This window comes from Oreochromis aureus, linkage group 2, assembly GCF_013358895.1.
Source record: "Oreochromis aureus strain Israel breed Guangdong linkage group 2, ZZ_aureus, whole genome shotgun sequence".
Classification (NCBI taxonomy): domain Eukaryota; kingdom Metazoa; phylum Chordata; class Actinopteri; order Cichliformes; family Cichlidae; genus Oreochromis; species Oreochromis aureus.
The window spans coordinates 12,374,501-12,394,721 of NC_052943.1; the positions used below are offsets into that span (position 1 = coordinate 12,374,501).

The 20,221-nt window shown below is 39.5% G+C and overlaps 1 protein-coding gene, 2 long non-coding RNA genes and 1 pseudogene across 4 annotated transcripts; 3 read left to right on the top strand and 1 right to left on the bottom strand.

Moving 5' to 3' along the window:
- The first annotated feature begins 1,553 nt into the window (after positions 1-1,553).
- On the top strand, positions 1,554-4,603 carry LOC120432848. Of its 2 annotated transcripts, XR_005608134.1 has the most exons (3): positions 1,554-1,610; positions 2,241-2,352; positions 2,917-4,603. It is a non-coding gene; the product is annotated as an uncharacterized LOC120432848 (long non-coding RNA). The 2 variants fall into 2 exon arrangements; XR_005608133.1 differs by lacking the exon at positions 1,554-1,610 and having other exon boundaries at positions 1,904-2,352.
- A 1,927-nt stretch (positions 4,604-6,530) lies between these two features.
- LOC120442188 lies at positions 6,531-10,511 on the bottom strand. Its single transcript, XR_005614554.1, has 6 exons — positions 10,475-10,511; positions 9,672-9,732; positions 7,857-8,610; positions 7,356-7,455; positions 7,156-7,251; positions 6,531-7,013 (listed from the first exon to the last, which is right to left on the bottom strand). It is a non-coding gene; the product is annotated as an uncharacterized LOC120442188 (long non-coding RNA).
- A 1,446-nt stretch (positions 10,512-11,957) lies between these two features.
- On the top strand, positions 11,958-15,475 carry LOC116336029 (protocadherin alpha-C2-like). Its single transcript, XM_039597961.1, has one exon. The coding sequence runs from the start codon at positions 13,058-13,060 to the stop codon at positions 15,473-15,475; it is 2,418 nt and encodes an 805-aa protein (XP_039453895.1). The 5' UTR covers positions 11,958-13,057.
- A 333-nt stretch (positions 15,476-15,808) lies between these two features.
- Positions 15,809-18,393, top strand: LOC116336030 (annotated as a pseudogene).
- Positions 18,394-20,221: the final 1,828 nt, after the last annotated feature.

Here is a 20,221-nt window from a genome sequence, read left to right on the forward strand (position 1 = left end):
TAATAATGAAGGCTTGTACAGCAAGGCCACTTTTGACTCACAAACTAAGTGCTCAGCCAGACTGAAAAACAGGAAGTTTTAGTGCACAGGCATATTAATAGATAAGACACAGAAAAGAGGAACTTTCCATATAAGTAATGTTTGAGACTGTGTGACATGTAAAGTACCAAAATAACACCTATATGAGACACAGTTTATGATTCTAATGTTAGAGCTCTTGCAACTGGCGTTTGAGCTGTGCAGGGCTCTCTCTCTTCCGGAAGATGATTGAATAAAAAGAAATATAAATGTTTTAACACACTATGAGTCAGTTTTCTCTGTTCTATCATGGGGACAAAAGGATCGGGGTTTAATATTATTTATATATTATAGATGTTTAAATTTGATTAATTTATGATCACAACGTTTTCACAGTAAATATACTGACCAGTTTTTCACAAAACAGTTCCCCAGTAGAGGGCATCATTGAGTAAAAATTATTTTAGTGATCCACTTTTTTTTAAACTCTTATCCAACCCAGGGGGAATTGTTCGCCTCCAAGCAAAACTTGTTGGACAGAAAATATAACAGAACATATTTTATTTTGTAAAATTATTAAGTGTTTGGCTGGGCAGGTACAAATGACTTAATGTAGAACTATAGCAAAAACAAAATTAAAAAAAAAATCTGGCTAAATGCATTAAGACAGGTGGGTGAGGACACCATGTAATGTACAAACAAAACAAACAAACAAAAACAAAAAATCTGGTCGAATTTCAGTGGGAGTCATGCTGTCTGTTGCATGGGCCCCCACTGTTGCTCATCTTTTGTGTCTCTGAAGCCCTTTATGACTCTGTTTGCTTAGGGTTGTTGTCATGTGGGCAGATCAGATGCTTCACTAATGGTCTCATGTGTGATAACATCTGAGCCTATATTGCAAAGCCTAGTGCGTTCTTGGCGCAAAGCATAATGAAAAGGTAATTTAAAAAATTTTAATAAAATGTAATAAAACTTTGCCAGTCGAGGAGTACTACCACTACTACCACAGATATTAGTAAGCCACCATTTTCAACACGTTCTCACTCCAAACTCGTCAAATGTGTGACGCATGGTCAGGCTCCCTCTGCTTCACTTATCGACGCGCAGGGCACCCCCCTCGCATTGAATACTATAGCGCTCCCTAAACGTTGTTTATTGACGACAAGAGATTTCCGCTGAAGAGCCTGTTGTCCGTATATTTATACATTTTCGAAATCACATTGTAGTGACGTGTACTGAACACAATATATTATATAATGTAAGCAACTACCTGAGAAACAGCAGATGCAGCAGATACATTAATTATAGGCTATTACTTTTGTATCGTTTATTGCATTTATGGAGGGAGAGGTGTATGCTGGGTAATGGCACAGCTAGCGACTGGGTGACTTTATTCACCCGCTTCGGCTGTTATCAGTCCATACAAGGGGCGTTAATAGCAGAAATCAGTCCCATAGATATGGGCCATCTCCACCTGCTACATTGTTCAGAAGGTTGTTATCATCCATCCAGATGGAGGATCACTAACAGGAGCGTGGGAAGACTCCAGAATCCACTCTGGGTGGAATCCGGTGGATACAGCAGTGTTACAGGTAAGGCCATTTAAACGGACAGCATTTATAGAATGACTATTAAAAGTCAGCGAGTGTCAATAATGTTAATGTGGTTATGTTAGTAATACACCGAGTGCTAATATAACAGCTTTAAGATGCATTTGTAGATATTATTACGTGTTTTACCGTCTTTATGGTGCTAGCTTAAAGTTACGGTGTAAACGTTAGCTTATATTGTAGTAGAGCTGTTACTGTTTAAACGATGTTAGGACAGAAATATTATTACATTTGAAGATTAAAATTTAGCATTATGGCTGCTGGTGGTTTGTAAAGCCTTTACTCAGCTGTATTTTTGTTACTAATTTATGTTTGTTGTTGTTTAACACAGATTTCAGAAGAGCAAAGATGAGCACTGTTGCTTAATCCTTAATAGTTTAACTGGATTGGAAATCAAAAAAATCCAGATTCTTCTTCTACAGAAGTTTCATTTGTCAGTGTGGATCTGCTGAGTCACCTGAAGAACTCATTTCATTCATTCTCCACGATGTTGATTTACAGAAATGTTTCACAGGAACTGATTCCTCCCAAAGGGTGAACTAGTGTGTTTCCATAGATTATCTCTGTATGAATGTACTTCTTAAATGAAGGCAAGTGTTTGTCCTTTTTTAGTTCCTCAGGTACAGTACGTGATATTAAGGACAGCGGTCATCACCGGGGGAAGACAAGAAGCAGACGTACTTCCAAGAGGGAGCTGCAGTGAGGACACAGCCTGATCACTGAGGTCAGAGCTCAGAATCTGAAACAGCTCAAGTTTATATTCTAGGGGTTAGAAAAACAAAAACAAAATCTATTTATAAAGAAACCTTTAAATAATATTTCAAATAATAGTCATAATTATGATTATTATTAGAAATATCATTTAAGTGGATGTTCTGTCACACGTATTGTCTTAGCCCTGCGATAAACTGGCAGCCTGTCTTTGTCCTGTATCAGCTGGGATAGGCTTCATTCTCCTGCGACCTTGAATTGGATACATGAATTGTACTGAATTGTATTCCAATTATGTAATCTCATCATTTACAAACTCAAGGTATCTAATCAAAATGTAAGTAATAATGATAAAAATGGGAAAGCAGAAATAAGTGTGACATGAATGTAAATGTGTGAGCTGACATAGAGGACAGCTACATGTAGTCTGAAAACCTTTGTTGTCAAGTTTGCAGGTCAGCACGAGACATTCTTACATAGAAGAGTCGGTTAAAGTCTCTAACTCAGTGAAGCATTATTGGTCTAGTCTGTTTGGATAACTCATCTTTTTTGTGGTTTATTGTCTTCAAACCAGCAGACAAAGCTGATGGCAGAAGATGTTTGGAGAAGAACTTCAGGCCGTGTACTGAAAAGGTATTTTTTTCTTGTTATCAAAAGACATTTGGAGTGACGGCTTCTACAACTGTGCTGATGTAAAGCTTACTGTCTAAGAAGTCACAGTGTTGATATTCAGCACAAAGAGAAAAGCTCACTAGTTTGAATTTATTTACAATCATAGTTTTATAAATTCTGACTGTAAACAGCTTTTACAGCTTTGATATTGTTTGACACTCGATATCAGGTGATGGGATTTAATTTAAAGGTTTCTCTGTCCCAATGAGCCATTTACACTGACCAGTGTTTCACTTGAACTGTAACACATTCATTATTTAGATCCAACATTTCTGAGAGAAACAACTGAATGTAAAAAGTGGCAGCCCTCAGGCCAGGTTTAATTGATAGAGATATATGCATGCATTATGAAATTTATGTATCCCAGATAATTGTTATTCATCTAGCCCTGACAGACCCACCTCTTCCTCCCAAGTTAACTACAACCCAAAAGAACTAGTGGGGGTATTTACACACTCACAACTAGTGTGGGGTAAAAAGAGCCACCAAAAACCTGTCAGCCTGCACAGCTACAGATGTGCTAGAAGCTATAAGAGTTAGAAGCTCTGCTTATCGAGAAACTTTCTAAGCCTTACAGGGGACAGGTACTCCAGCCCAAATAACATGATATCACCCCACATACAGCCCAGCCATAAAGTGAACCAAGTCATTTAGTTAAAGACAGCATGGGACCAAATGCATGTAACCAGCCTGCATCAACCTGACATTTCTTCCTCCTGAATTAAATGAATGAATGGATGAAAGTTAAATGACTACAAACCTAAAGCCGCTAGTTCCCACACTGGAGTTCCCTGACACTGTGTTTTAACTGTATTTAGCTTGTATTAACAGTTGTAACAGGGTAAGCTACCTGAGACACTGCATTGAACGATTGTTTCTATCTTAATGGTTTCAGCTCAGATGTTCTGCTTTTTCCTTTCAGTAGATCAAAGCAGCTCGTGCTCTGTCTGCTTCCATTTTGATGGCAAGAAGAAGTTGCGTTCATGGTCTCAGTGGACAGTCATGGTCACACACTGCATGTGGTTTTAAAAGCAACATGTCTGTTCACCATAACAATGGAGATGTGTAATATTAGTGCAGCTACGGTTTGTTCTTGAACATCAGTTCTGTTTTCTACTTTGACCACTTAGACCAAAAAAGTGTTGTTTTCAGATCCTTTCTTTTAAATCTATAAAGCACCTGTTCATTTTTTATTACAATTAGTTTCACATAAATGTTAGTGTTTCCTTTATGATCTTTTAATGCTTACACTACACTGTACACGTCTACATTAGAGACATTTCTGTTATCTATGTATGAGACTGGGCTGCTTGACTACAATTTGGAAGTGGATGCAAAATCACACGGATCGTGCTATTGTTTGTTTTTTTAATACGATGGACTGAACGCAGGAGGTATCTGACTAAGCAAAGATTAATCTGATCCCATTTCTACCTGTCTCTACTGTTTCAACTGTAACTGTCAGGATATATATTTATTCCAGCTCTCATAGGGCAAAGGAATGACTCAGACTTGTTAAATGTTCTTTGATTAGATACACAATATGAAGTTCACAATTTTCTTACAATTAAAACTATAATGACAAACATGAACAGGTGTCCTTATTTCTGAGACATGATTTTTTTGAATGTGTTCACATTTAGACAGTGTGCATTTGTATGTTGAAACTGTAATGGTGAACCTGAGGTGATGGTCAACAGAAGGCAAATATATATAAAACAATATTGAAGTAATCTCTTTACCCTCTGCAGCGTGTGGACGCTGTGCACGCAATCACCTTATTCACTGTAGTAAACGTGCACCGCTAGCTCACGTGACTGACTGTCTCCATGGTTACATCGTATATTATTAGCTATGTAAACAGCTTCCAAAGATACCGCCATAGCTCTCTGCAGCTGTGACATTTTCACGCTTTGCAAATCATTTCACGTTTTTGATAGTTATGAATAAAGAATGTGTTTTTAAAGACATGCTAGGCGGTTGCTATGGTGGTTGCTGTGGACTAGGGTGGACCGCGCGTCCGATTCCTGTTATTAGCTGTCCGCCGTAGGAAGGCTGCGTTCCATTTAGAAGTAGCGACAGTCTGCCGTAACTCGAACTCAAACCCCGCTTTGTTCTGCAATTAAAGGCGTTTTATAGCCGTTCATGATACGCATGCACACATATAAAACACTTTGCTTCACCATGAGAATGCAACTTTACTAAAACCTTTAAAGTATCTGATATGAGATAGAAAAATGAAGCAACCAAAGATTTAATGGTGAAGACTCTGGGTTCTGTAGTTCACGTTTTACAGTCCTGAATGACTCACTGCACATCCATATAATTTAATGAAGTTTAGAATGCACTTTAAATTTAGACTGTTGCTGTTTAATTTTTTACATTGTTACTGTGTTATGTCATGAATAAGGTTCACCTGCTAGGGGTTTGATGGATCAGCTGGACAATACAGTCAAAGACAGACTTCATTCATCATATGCAAGAATCCTAGTTGGATTTTTGTTTTCACCCAAATATTGAAAACAACTGTGACAGACTGGATACCTGGTCAGGGTGTACATTACCTTTCACTCAAGCATCCCAGGACAGAGCCCTGCCCCACCATGAGCCTGGGTGGATACGTGGTTATAATATAAAATGACTGATACTGAATATGAATATTTCATGAAAATCAAATTATAATATGAATTCCTAGGTTTTTGTTATATCCAGCAAGAGTAATATTGATTACATATGTCTGAATTGCTAACCCTAACCCTAGCTCAACAGACCACAGTGCCCTGGACTGTCAGTATTATTACATGCTGTGAACATAAGTAGCTTTGATCACAGTTTATGTTATAAAGGAGAAGGAATATTGAAAAAAAGATCAACATTGTGATATTATTTCTTCCAAACTGACCAGAAACATGCTTGTCAGACTCTCACAGCAATGGATCAGACTCACTCTGCATGACGGCTCAGGCCAATGATGTTTGTTAAATTGTCAGTTGTTTAGTGCTTCTGTACAGTTAGGGTCACCGTCTCTATTTCAGTATAATTAATATGCAGAAAACACTAAAAGTTGATTGTCTTCCAATATTCTAGCATAATTAAAAAACTTTGACTTTGTAAGTACATATTGTTACAGTCCTAATGCCAGTATGATTCTTCATAACGCCTGCTTTGAAATACTGAACTTTAAAATTTACCTGATGAAAGATAATTTACAGTGGCAGTCTGTCAGGATAATTCTGACTACAAGATCACTGTATTAATCTGAATCCTTCTGAAATGTGCTGTGAATGAATGCTGATGCAACTCACTGTGGGAAAGCTGTTAATAAAATGAAACTGTGACACATGCAACACATTCAAAGAGGAAGAGGACACAAAGGGAGGACACGCAGAGGCTGTGTTAAAGTCAGAAATCCAAATCTTTAGTCAAAAACAGGCAGTGGTTACAAACAGGAAGACAAGCAGTCCATTAAACAGTCTACAGGGTCAAACATACATTGAATTCAAACAGCAGTAAAAAATAACTGAACACTGAAAAACTTAAAGCAATGTGTGATGCAATAAAAGGAAGCAGCGCAGTATATTCACTGAATTATCATCAATTACAAAAGAGAAAAACAATGATTTCTAAGGATTATTTTCTTAAATGCAGTTAGAGTGTGGCTGGTAAAGATGGAAACATACAGAATGTAAACTGTGTGAGTTTGGTGAACTTTGTTAGTAACAAATGAGGTAAAAAAAAAAAAACCCCAAAACAGACAAAACACAGAAAGAGGCTCTCAGTATTCATTAATAATTAGAAAGCATCTAAACATTCTGGTCGTGGATTTTTACAGTCTTAGTTCTACTCGCTGTCATCATTATAATCATCATGATCAATGGCGAGGTCCTGAGGTGGGCGGGGCTGTCTCTGGCGATGAAACCATGAAGAAACAGCATCTGGCACGTGTTGGTTAAACAACCCAGTACTGGTGTAGTTTCCTCTCCAGCTGTTTGACATTTGACACTTCAACATTAAAGGGAAGAAGAAGAAACAGTGTTAGGTCAGGTGACCACATGGTTTCTAAAATAACTGACAGGAAGTAACCAGGCTGTTAGAAATGGATGGCATGTGTTTAGCGTTACTGTAGTTAGGTAACTCTACTTACCAAAAACAAAGCTGCTGAATGTTGCAGGAACATGCTCATGTGTGGTGATCATTCAGTGCTGCAGGTCAGACAGTCCAAGACTGATATCCTGCCCATCTGAGAGTTTGAAAACACACATGCAATGATTTAATTGTATTACAGTCAAAGTGGGATGTTCATTTTTGTCCTTTAAAAATGTTTGTGTATTTGAAAGTACTAACATTTAAGGATGACTCGGATTGTCTCCTGTAAAGGGGAGACAACTGATCCACGTCACTTTACCTGGATGATGACTCCTCTCTCCCTCACTCAGAAACACTCCTAATATAACCAAGCAAATAAATAATACTGAAGATTTACTCACAACATTACAAAAACATCAAACACATCTCCCTTTGATTCCATTTCTCCATTCCTGCTGAACATCAGGCAACAAATATCACAGTAAATCACAGTAAAATGTGATTTCTCTCTCTCTCTCTCTCTCCATATATATATATATGTGTCAGGAGAGATCATGATGACAGAAAACTGTAAACAACACTCTGAAGTCAAGCTGCTTTTCTTGTTTCTGTGACCTCAGCATGCTGACAGACTTGATGTTGCTAAAGATTTTAAAAAGTGATAATTACAGGGAAGAAACTTCTCTTTTTCATCCAGTTAATCAAACATATGATGCCTCAGCTGTCTCAGTCCTATAGCGTTCTGCAAATACAACTAACCTGAGGAGGCTTGGATTTGGCTGCATGTGCCCCTGTACATCCTTCTCAGCAGCACACATGTGGGTACCATTTAATCGCACTTCTTCCTGAGCTTTGCTTCATCACAAGACTAAAGGTGGCATCCCGTGTCACAGTCTTATCATCATCCAGTTGAGGAAGAAACATTTACAGGTCTCCTAGTTTTGTTTTCTGATCCTGCAAAAAGACTGAGGACAGCAAAGCCCAGAGAACACGAGATACACAACATCCAACATTCAGACTCAACAGCCTCCATAAATGAAGAGCACTAGGTTGGTCCAGTTATACTAGATATAAGCATGCTTCACATTACTGTGTATGAATAATAATCAAGAGACAAACTTTGAAGATACAGAGCATGATGTCCCATAATCAGATTGTAAACAAATATCCAGCAGGCTTCTTTGTTGCCAGAGGTGATGATTCTCCCATCAGGGATCAGTAGCGTGTGGTATAGGCAGCAGTCACTGAAGTGTTACTGTTTCAGATAAGAAAATCTAGCACATAAAAGCCAGGGTGGGAGGGATCTCTACAAACTGACTTACCTCTGCAAGTGTGAGGCTGTTCCTCCAGCTTCAACAAAAATCTGACTCTCCAGTCACAAACAAAAAACTCCAGCTGGGAGATAGAAAACGGTGTCTGGGTCTTGCTGGATGTTGCTGGTCAGAGTCCACACATTAGCAGAGTGCTTCTTGGTCCCACTGACCCATGTGGACAGCGACTGTGGAGAACTGTTCTGGAAAATGGAAAAGAGAATTAAAATGACAAAAAGCCAAACAGGATTTCCACAAAGACTCTCTTGGAATCAGCAATCAGAAAATCTTTGGTTCATATTATAATTAAATATGACCCGACTCCTTAACTGTAAGCAGTTAAGATCTGATTTGATTTACATCCTTTACGCAGCACATGTGTCCAGGCTGTCAGGTAAACATAGAATTAATCTCAGGTAACATGACTCACAGTAGAGATTCAGTAGGAAAGATTGCCAGCTCTAATATTATTGCCACACCAACAGCTCAGATTTCTAGAAGTATTTAAACAAATGTCAGTCTATCCATTCATTTTCTTCTGAATATTCAATTCAGGTTCACAGTGGGAGGGTGGGGGGTATCGTGGAATTTTGTAAATAAAGTCTGCAACACAGAAAGAGCTGTGATCAAGCTATTTATTACTGCGCGCAGGAGAGCCAACACACATCAAACATCACAGTTCACAGTCATGCCAGCTCTGCCACAGAAGTGGTGCTCCTACTCCTTTATGCATTCCAAGGAAAAGGGAGGAAGTTACAAACTGATCATACCACACTTCACGCGCCTCGCTATGAAACCTAACGGATCAATGGTTATGCTGTTTTGTGCCCTTGGCCTTATCAGCACCTGTAAAGGGAGTTGTTTTCTCAAACTCCTGATGCTGAAGTAAGTTCATCTAGTTTTAGAAACTTTCACTGAACAGTCTATAACCGTGTCACAACTAAGCATATGCATAAGCATTAAATACTTTAAATGAGAATAATAGAAAATTTCTAATACAGGAGCCAGAGCCTGTCCCAGTAGTCATAGGTAGAGCACACCTGGACAGGTCACCAGTCTGTCAGAGGACTAACAGAGAGACAGACATCAGAGTAACAAATCTATTTAAAATTAATGTAAGCTTGCTGCAGCTGTATGTATGAACATGTGTTTCTGTGCTCGCAGTCCACCTCTCAGGAACCTGCAGTTCATTTTTAGTCTACTTTAAACAGACCTCACAAAAGGCTGATGTGGCTGGATCAGTAGTCTGATTTAAGTACGATACCTTTGGCCAGGGATTAATCTGGTACATCGCTTCACTGCAGTCTTATGTATTTTCCCCACACCTGAAAAAAAAAATAAAAATTGATATTTACAAATAACAGATTCAGCTGTTGCAGCCTGACTCAATCTGACTCTAGATGTTCAGCACACACAGAGACACAGAGGGACTGTTCAAAGTTTAGTGTTAACCTGAGTCACTGATCATTTGCAGTATTACAGAGTCTGGCAGTCTTTGCATGATGTCCACGTCACTGTAAGTTTCTAGCTGACTCTCAGGTGTGACAGGTGTGCCAGCAGGAAAGAGTAATAATAACCTGCATCCTGAGGTTTGTCATGCAGGATTAAAGGAGCCAGGCTTTGTTCACACAGCTAGGATTGTATTTTATACTGACCCTGGGTCAGTATAAGTATCATACAGTTTAAACGAAGCACTGAAACTTGCACATATTTATTACAGATGCATTGAAGCTAATCGGGATATTTACTGTCAATCTGTGGCTGCGATTAATCACTTTACTGGAAACTTTATTAACTAGTAACTTCATCAGTCATGACAGAAGCTAATATTTCTGTCCTAACATCGTTTAAACAGTAACAGCTTTACTACAATATAAGCTAACGTTTACACCGTAACTTTAAGCTAGCACCATAAAGACGGTAAAACACGTAATAATATCTACAAATGCATCTTAAAGCTGTTATATTAGCACTCGGTGTATTACTAACATAACCACATTAACATTATTGACACTCGCTGACTTTTAATAGTCATTCTATAAATGCTGTCCGTTTAAATGGCCTTACCTGTAACACTGCTGTTCTCGACGCGAGGGGGGTGCCCTGCACGTCGATAAGTGAAGCAGAGGGAGCCTGACCATGCGTCACACATTTGACGAGTTGGGAGTGAGAACGTGTTGCCATTTTATGTGTAAGATGGCTCCATGTACATTTTTAAACTTAATTTTTAATCTTTAAGATAATTAAATAAATGTAACGATCACTTCCATCAAATCTTTTATATCAGGTGTGCATGGATCTTTTAAATGTAAAGTTGTGGCTTCAGATAATAAAATGTTTTGAATAAAGCATTCGAAACCATGAAGGTACATAAAGTAGTGACTCAGACACATTCACATTCTAGTGACCAGTGCTCTTTCTAAATTAGTTTCATCTTCAAGAAGTCTAAAATTATTTTGACCAAGACTATTTATTAGAGAAAGTCAGGTTTCACATTTTCAGAGGCATTTTTTAGCCAATCCTTACAGTATATGTACAAGGGCAATGGCATTTTAAGCAGTGATTGATTAGAAAATAATACATGTTGAATTAACACAAAAAGCTACAAAAAGTGAAGATTACAGTTGGGTGTGACCTGCTTAAAGCACCGCAAGGAGGCCTAGAAGCATCCATAGTTACAGGCCAGACTCACCTAGTCCACTTGTGGGACCAGAAATAATAGATAATCAGATAACTGAGGTTAGAGTGTTAGAGGCTGTGATGATCTCTGGCACTCCTTTTGGCTCTTTTAAACACAGGGTTCTCCTCATCATGACGAACTGTCAGCTTAGGTCTTCAAAGGAAACTTCAAGGATTCAAGGAGCTTTATTGTCATTCGCATCGCATGTTTACATGAGGTGGAATGAAATTACATACACATGGTCCCGGAGCGAAAAGAAACAGAATAACAAAGAAACAGTATTCAAAATAGTAAGTAAATTAATAGTTAAAAAACAAAAACAAATACCAGTACCAGTCGGGAGTGTGGATATAGAAATGTAGGTATAGATATAGGTATAAATACTTTAGCAGCAAAAGGGCATGATGACCAGCATTGATAAAGTGACGGTGTCAGTAAGTGTCTTATTGTAAACTGTGATGTAATCCAGTAGCAGTACAGAAGGTAAACCACAATACCCAGGCCGGTGATGTGTAGCTCTCTCTCTCTTCTGTGAACATGATGATCCATCCATCCATATACCGTGGAAGTCGCCAGTGAGCTTTTTATTACATTTTATCAATCCCAGCCTCCTTTGCCTTAAAACTATTGCACAATAACACCTTTCCTTCTACAGGCTTCTCACAAGAACAGTTATGAGTGTATTTTAATGAGCAGATAATAATTTTATTGCAGCCCAGGCATACTTCCAGGCACTAAGTGTACTGAGTGTATCCTTGACTATCATAGAGCTCACACTAATTAGAACATTGCATAACATATTTTTTCCATCAGTAAGATCTGTCTGTGGATTGCAGCTTGTACTCTGGCTTGCAGAGTACAACAGTCAGACTGAAATCAGGAACATAACGGTGCATGATAACTGTGTGGAAACATTTCACATACACAGCCAGTGGTGGGAGGTAAAAAGCTGACCTTAGTTCACCTTTTTGTCAAGAACTTTGACAAAACAGTAATCTAAAAGGAGACAAATTGCATGGTGACAGATTTTGCTAAGGCAGCTGCAGTAAACTCTGACACATGCTCTCTATCTTTCACTACAATTTGGCTGCTATGTTGTAGAGACCAACTACATGCGGATTTCTTGACTGTTTCCATATTACAGGCAAAACAAAACAAAACATGTTTTAAACTTTTAAAAATTAATATAAAAGTGAATGGAAATAAAAGTCACAAACTACAAACTGTAAAGTAGCATAAGCACAGGTCATTTGCCAGCTTAGGGCAGTAGTAGGCTGGTGTCAAGTATTAACAGCATTAACAGGCTTGTGTATAAAGGCACAGAAAGCTAGAAAGGGTTATGACTTTATTATACAATCATATACCTCAGTAATGTAGGAGCTGTTGCATACAGCTGTTTTAAATCATCTAGTGGCATGTAAATAAAATAAAGACATGCTAACTTACAGATAGTAGATTGTTTTATCCTCCATGATTTTTTCCCTTGTTATAAAGACTAATATTTGAAATTAATACTTTACTATTATAAAACAAACAAAGAACTGGCTTTTGAAGACATGCCTGATGAATGAGAGATGTTTTCAGGATAAAGCACGCAGTGCTGCTCGTACGCCTGTGTGTGTGTTTGGGGATGTCATTCCGTGCGTCACTGCCTTGCGAGGCCACAAAGCTGATTTCAGAGCTGAAAAATTCAATACACTATGTTCAGCGTGTATCACACGGTGTCACTGTTGACCACTAGAGCACACTACCTCTGCTTCTCTGAAATCATGACACACCCATTTGTAAAGGCAAAGGACACTGCTTTCTTAAATGGGCGCTTATGATTATTTACACACAGAACCTTAATTCATTCATCTCTATTGTTTTTCTGGATTTTTTTTTTGCAAAGATATTCTGTGAAATCTTAAGAATCACAGACATAAAACGGCTTTTAGGATCTGGCTTATTTTTTTCCTGCAAAGGAAAGGATGAGATTTTGCATTGCCGTCTTTGTCTTGTGTGCAACATGGCCACCCGCTTTGTCGGTGACACGGTACTCCATACCCGAGGAGAAGGAAAGGGGATCTGTTGTGGCTAATCTGGCTGCAGATCTGGGACTTGAGCCTGGAGGTTTGGCGCAACGAGAGGTAAAACTTGATATTTTTTCCAACAAAAAATACCTGGATTTTAACAAAAAGACGGGCGAACTGTACATCGTAGAAAAAATGGACAGGGAATATCTTTGTCCGGCGAAACCCGCGTCCTGCTTTTTAAAGCTCGATGTGATCATAGAAAGCCCCTTACGTATCTTCAACATCGAGCTTGGAATAACGGACATAAACGATAACGCTCCACATTTCCGACGGGACAGAGTAGAACTCGACGTTTCAGAATCTGCAACGCCGGGCGAAAGGTTCTCCCTCCCCAACGGCGTGGATCCAGATGTCGGTATAAATACAATTAAAACGTACAAACTCAGTGTTAGTGAACACTTCACAATCGAAATTCAGACAGGTAGCGACGGAACTCAGTATGTAGACTTGGTGTTGACCAAATCGTTGGATAGAGAACAGACTGCTGTTCATAATTTAATACTGACTGCAGTGGATGGCGGTGTCCCGGTGCGCTCTGGCACTGCTAATATTATTGTAAGAGTACAGGACACAAACGATAATCCCCCACGGTTTGATAAGCAGACTTATACAATTAACATGACGGAAAACACCCCAATAGGGACCTTAGTGATGAAGCTCAACGCCTCGGACCTTGACGAGGGTTTGAATTCAGAGATTGTGTACTCATTCACACTTTACACGTCGGAGAAAACACAAGAGGTATTTTCACTGAATCATAACACTGGAGAGATAACTGTGAAAGGAACTATAGACTATGAAGATATGAAATTCTATGAGATGCACATCGAGGCCAGAGATAAAGGCACGCATCCTTTGCTTGGTCAGTGCAAAGTGGTCGTTAATGTGAAGGACATGAATGATAATTATCCGGAAATCATCATACAGTCTGTTAAAAACACAGTGGAGGAGAACGTAGCAGTAGGAAGTGTTATTGCACTTGTAGACATAAGTGATAGAGACACGGGAGATAACGGAAAAGTAAGCTTAAGTATACATCGACCCATGCCCTTTACAATTAATACATCTTCAGATCGACCGATGCATTACAAGCTCATTGTGTCCGAGCCTTTAGATCGCGAAACAGTACCTGAATATGACATTACTCTAATTGTAACAGACGCAGGGACGCCACCTTTATCTGATAATGAAACAATAACTGTCCATCTGCTCGATGTTAATGACAACGCGCCACAGTTCCCCCAGTCATTTTATACTATACGTGTCATGGAGAATAACGCACCTGGGGCCTTGCTCAGCTCACTCACTGCCTTTGACCCAGACCTCCATGAAAACCAGTATCTAGTTTATTTCATAATAGAGAAGGAGATAGCCAACACCTCCATGTCTATGCTGTTCTCCATCAATCCAGAGAACGGTAATCTTTACGCGCTCAAAACCTTTGATTATGAGATCGAGAAGGAGTTTCTGTTCCACATCGAGGCCAGAGACTCTGGCTCTCCTCCTCTCAGCAGTAACGTGACCGTCCACATCATTATTGTGGACCAGAACGACAATGCTCCAGTTATTGTGTCTCCTTGGCGTGCACAGGGCTCTGTGGTGGAGGAAAAGATCCCCAGATCCACTGATAAAGGATCCCTGGTTGCCAAGGTGATAGCCTTAGATATAGACTCAGTGCACAACTCTCGGATCACCTACCAGTTTCTACAAGTGACTGACGCCACCTTGTTCAGTCTGGACCAATACAATGGAGAGATCCGGACTATGAGGATGTTCAGTTACAGAGATCCACGCCACCAGAGACTGGTTGTTGTAGCCAAGGACAATGGAGAGCCTGCTCTCTCTGCTACAGTCACCATCAAGCTGACCACAATGGAGACTGCTGTTAAAGCCTACTCTGACATGACTGAGGAGCCTCTGGAATATGACATCTTCTCAGACATCAACCTGTATTTGGTCATCGGTCTGGGCTCGGTGTCATTTCTGCTGCTCATCACCATATTGGTCACCATCGTGATCAAGTGTCAGAAACCCAAGCCCAGCAAAGCAGCTCCTCCCTCCAGGAACAGTGTGATCAGTGAGAGGAACTCCACCATCGCAGACTCCACTCTGGTCTCCAACGATGCCTACTGGTACAGTCTGTTTCTAGCAGAGACCAGGAAAGGAAAGCTGGTGGTTAGACAGCCTCTGCCAAAGGGCTCCAGGTACATTGTGTCCAGCATACCGAGAGGGACAGGGCTGACAGACACTAGTGACTCAGCAGCTTCTACTCTGCAGGTGAGAGTTCAGCGTCGATACTTGTATTTATGTTGATGATTTTTTTATATTCATTATTCATTCATCATATAGAGTAGACTCCTTTCACGATTTAAAAGTTCAGGAGTGATTTACTTTTATTTAAGCTCATTAATAGTATCTCTAAATGCACCTTTTATTTTTTGTACTATATATATATATAAATTATATTTATTGATTTTATACATTTTCAAATTGAAATTTATTAAAGAATATTCGGGGAAACATTCAAATCTCTGATATAATATTAAATATCATCGGTGTCGCTGTTCCGTTAGTAAAAAGTCGAACTACGAACGTAACCAGCATTAACCGTGGAAGTCGGGATACGACCAGACAACTCAGTGGTGCTGAAAGTGCACTGCGAAAAGACGTATGGCCATTTTACTGCGGGAACAACATAGCGGGAAAATTTTTGTGTGAAAATATTTGTCGTCAAATCTGGTACAGGAAATTTTTATATTATTGGAAAGTAAAGAATATCGTTTAAACTGCTGCAAGTCCGTGAACAACAAAGGGTTCCTCGTAACAATGGAGTCAGAGAAATGGTACGTGCTGTTCATTGCTCTTCTGTTTTCGATCGTGGATCAGATATCGGGTTCAGTAACTCATTATTCGATGCCCGAAGAAATCAAAGAAGGATCCGTCGTGGCTAATCTCGCCACCGATCTCAGTCTGGATGTTAAATCACTGAATCAGAGGAAGATGCGTCTTGATATCATCGCGAACAAGAAATATCTGGATGTGAACAAAGAGACTGGTGAGCTGTATGTTGTTGAGAAGATTGACAGGGAAAATATTTGCACCACCAAGTCGTCAGCGTCTTGCTATCTTAGACTGGAGGTTATATTAGAAAACCCTTTACGAATATTTAATATAGAAGTAGAAATTCTTGATATGAACGACAACGCCCCACAATTTCGAAGAGACGCCATACATTTAGATATATCTGAAGCGACGGCAAGAGGAGAAAGATTTTCTCTGAGTAATGCAGTCGATCCTGATGTCGGGTCCAATTCAGTGAAAACATATCATTTGAGTGAAAGTGAATATTTTAATATAGAAGTTCAGACCGGAAGAGATGGAACGAAGTTTGCGGATTTGATTTTAAAACAGACATTAGATCGAGAGCAGCAGGCTGTTCATAATTTGATACTCACAGCTGTAGATGGAGGAACACCTGCTCGTTCTGGCACTGCCAGTGTTATTGTTCATGTTCTGGACACAAATGACAATCCACCTACCTTTGAAAAAGAAAATCTTAGTGTTAAAATATTGGAAAACTCTCCGATTGGAAGTCTTGTTATTGATCTTAATGCAACAGACTTAGATGAAGGGTCAAATTCTGATATAACATATTCATACAGTTTATATACGTCAGAAAAAACACAGGAAACATTTAATCTGAATCCTGCCACTGGTGAAATTACAGTTAAGGGAATGCTGAACTATGAAGATTTCAGGATTTATGATATGGAAGTTATAGCTACTGATAAAGGAGCGAACAGTTTATCAGGGCAATGTACCATAAAGATTCTAGTAGAAGACATGAATGATAATCACCCAGAAATATCAATTAAATCATTTCAGAGTCCAGTGACTGAAAACATCGAGTTAGAAACAGTGATAGTTGTAGTTAGTGTCAGTGATAAAGATTCAGGTGATAATGGAATAGTTGATCTTCGTATTCCAGATAAAATGCCTTTCAAACTGAGGGAGTCCTCTGATAACTATTATGAATTAGTAGTGTCGGAGCCGTTGGACCGTGAGAAGGTGCCAGAATATGACATCACTTTCACTGTGACAGACAGAGGCTCTCCTCCTTTATCTGACAATGAAACTATGAGTCTAGAGCTGCTGGATGTTAATGACAATGTCCCACAGTTCCCCCAGTCATTTTATACTATACGTGTCATGGAGAATAACGCACCTGGGGCCTTGCTCAGCTCACTCACTGCCTTTGACCCAGACCTCCATGAAAACCAGTATCTAGTTTATTTCATAATAGAGAAGGAGATAGCCAACACATCCATGTCTATGCTGTTCTCCATCAATCCAGAGAACGGTAATCTTTACGCACTCAAAACCTTTGATTATGAGATTGAGAAAGAGTTTCTGTTCCACATCGAGGCCAGAGACTCTGGCTCTCCTCCTCTCAGCAGTAACGTGACCGTCCACATCATTATTGTGGACCAGAACGACAATGCTCCGGTTATTGTGTCTCCGTGGCGTGCACAGGGCTCTGTGGTGGAGGAAAAGATCCCCAGATCCACTGATAAAGGTTCCCTGGTTGCCAAGGTGATAGCTTTAGACACTGACTCTGTGCACAACTCTCGGATCACCTACCAGTTTCTACAGGTGACTGACGCCACCTTGTTCAGTCTGGACCAATACAATGGAGAGATCCGGACTATGAGGATGTTCAGTTACAGAGATCCACGCCACCAGAGGCTTGTTGTTGTTGCCAAGGACAATGGAGAGCCTGCTCTCTCTGCTACAGTCACCATCAAGCTGACCACAATGGAGACTGCTGTTAAAGCCTACTCTGACATGACTGAGGAGCCTCTGGAATATGACATCTTCTCAGACATCAACCTGTATTTGGTCATCGGTCTGGGCTCGGTGTCATTTCTGCTGCTCATCACCATATTGGTCACCATCGTGATCAAGTGTCAGAAACCCAAGCCCAGCAAAGCAGCTCCTCCTCCAGGAACAGTGTGATCAGTGAGAGGAACTCCACCATCGCAGACTCCACTCTGGTCTCCAATGATGCCTACTGGTACAGTCTGTTTCTAGCAGAGACCAGGAAAGGAAAGCTGGTGGTTAGACAGCCTCTGCCAAAGGGCTCCAGGTACATTGTGTCCAGCATACCGAGAGGGACAGGGCTGACAGATACTAGTGACTCAGCAGCTTCTACTCTGCAGGTAGGAATTTGATATACATATATGGTATTTTATCTACATAACTAATACATTTAAATTAATTATCTTTTTTTTTTTTTTTTTAATTTTCCCTTTAACTTAATCCACAAAAAATTCAGTGAATTATTCTAAAATCTCAGAAATTATCATGAGGTACCACTATCAAATGCACTATTTAGTACATAACCAACATAGCAATAATCCATCATCATGATTTAGCAGCTTTTAATTGTGTTCAGGTCTTGTCCTCAAAAGTCAAGTCTGCAGTTAAAAGAACAATCTAAAAACCTGCGTTGTAATAGCAGTATGCAGGGCCGTTGCTAGCCATTTGGGTGCCCTAAGCACAAATGCTTTATGGTGCCCCCCCCGCCACTTAAAAAAAAAAAAAAAAAACATTAATACTTTTGAATTTCTCAGTGGAATTTGTTTAATTAAATAACAACAAACATGACAGTTAAACAAATAAATAAGGTTAAAGGAGGTTAAAAATACTGTTACAAATAAATACTCAGGCCCCTTTGGAAAATTAAAATCAGAGCTGACATTAAAAGGACCTCTCCGCACAATTTCAACACGATCAGCATCTACAATGTGAGCTGGCCAAAGAGCAGGATCGGTTGAAGGGGCACACATGTCTCCACAGTGTCACTTTCTGATAGTCTCTCAGTGACAGGACTCTCAGTGGTACTTGTGTATGGAACTGTACCTGAACTGGTGGTTGATGGTTCTTGTTCTTCTTGGCTAGGGATTGTTGCAGGGTCTACAATGGCTGGTGGTTGATGTCCAGGGATGGCACTACTACTGGATGGTTCATCCTGTCCTTGAGATCCTCCTTGAACATATTTAAGCATTGACCCTGCATACAAGAGAAAATATTCAGGGATTTTACAGAAATACAATTTTGAATCTACAGTAGGCTCTACGAAAAATTGCATTATAAGACTAATAAATTAAGTAAGTCACTGGTACATTTAAAAATTACTAACTATATTTTACATGTATAGATTTTCATAATGGCAAATGGCAATATAAACATGCTGTACATAATTTGATATAAATGCTAAAGTAGGAAATCTATATTACTGGAAGATATAGGTTTCATATTACACTGTAATATGAAACCTATATCTTATTTATGCCGCATAAATAAGATATGCGTCTTTATAGATATCCTGAAATGCAGCAACATACAAAGTAATCTTGTCTAATCTGATAATAATACTTGACTGCATCACTGACCTATCCCAAAGTTAAGGTTAATCAGTAGCATGCATGACGTTAGCCAGCTAGCAACCTGAGGAGGGAAATGCTAGTCTCACGATTGCTAACGTTATCTGAAAACCGTCAATTGAGTGACCATGATGAGTTGCTTTTAGTAGTCCATTCTATATTCATATCCACAACGTAAACAAACTACCCAACATCAATCATTTGCAACATTTGTTAACACAGTATGAACACTGCTAACAGGAGCTATCACAGAGTTGACGGACATGAGCGTGCAAGCAAGGGCTACAATAATGAACTTTTTATTGTTATTATTTAAACATTGCCTTACCGGCAAGCGACGCCTGAGTTTCATCACGCTTCCTCTTCTTCTTTCTTTTCTCCGCTCCCGACTCCTGTTGCCGTTTCGAGGCCATGTTCAAACAGGTGTTTACCAATACCGAATTGAGGCATTATAGAACAGACCACTGGGAGTGGGGGCGGGGGCACCAGGAGGAGACTGGAGACAGGGCACAAAGCAGATTCACCCCTTTTCTCGGGAAAATTGTTTTATGTTGCTTTTGTATTGTTTAACCATATTAATGCATATGATATTTATAGTATTAATATGGTTTAC

Coding starts and splice junctions, on each gene's coding strand:
- LOC116336029 (XM_039597961.1), top strand. CDS start 13,058: ATGAGATTTTGCATTGCCGTCTTTGTCTTGTGTGCAACATGGCCACCC.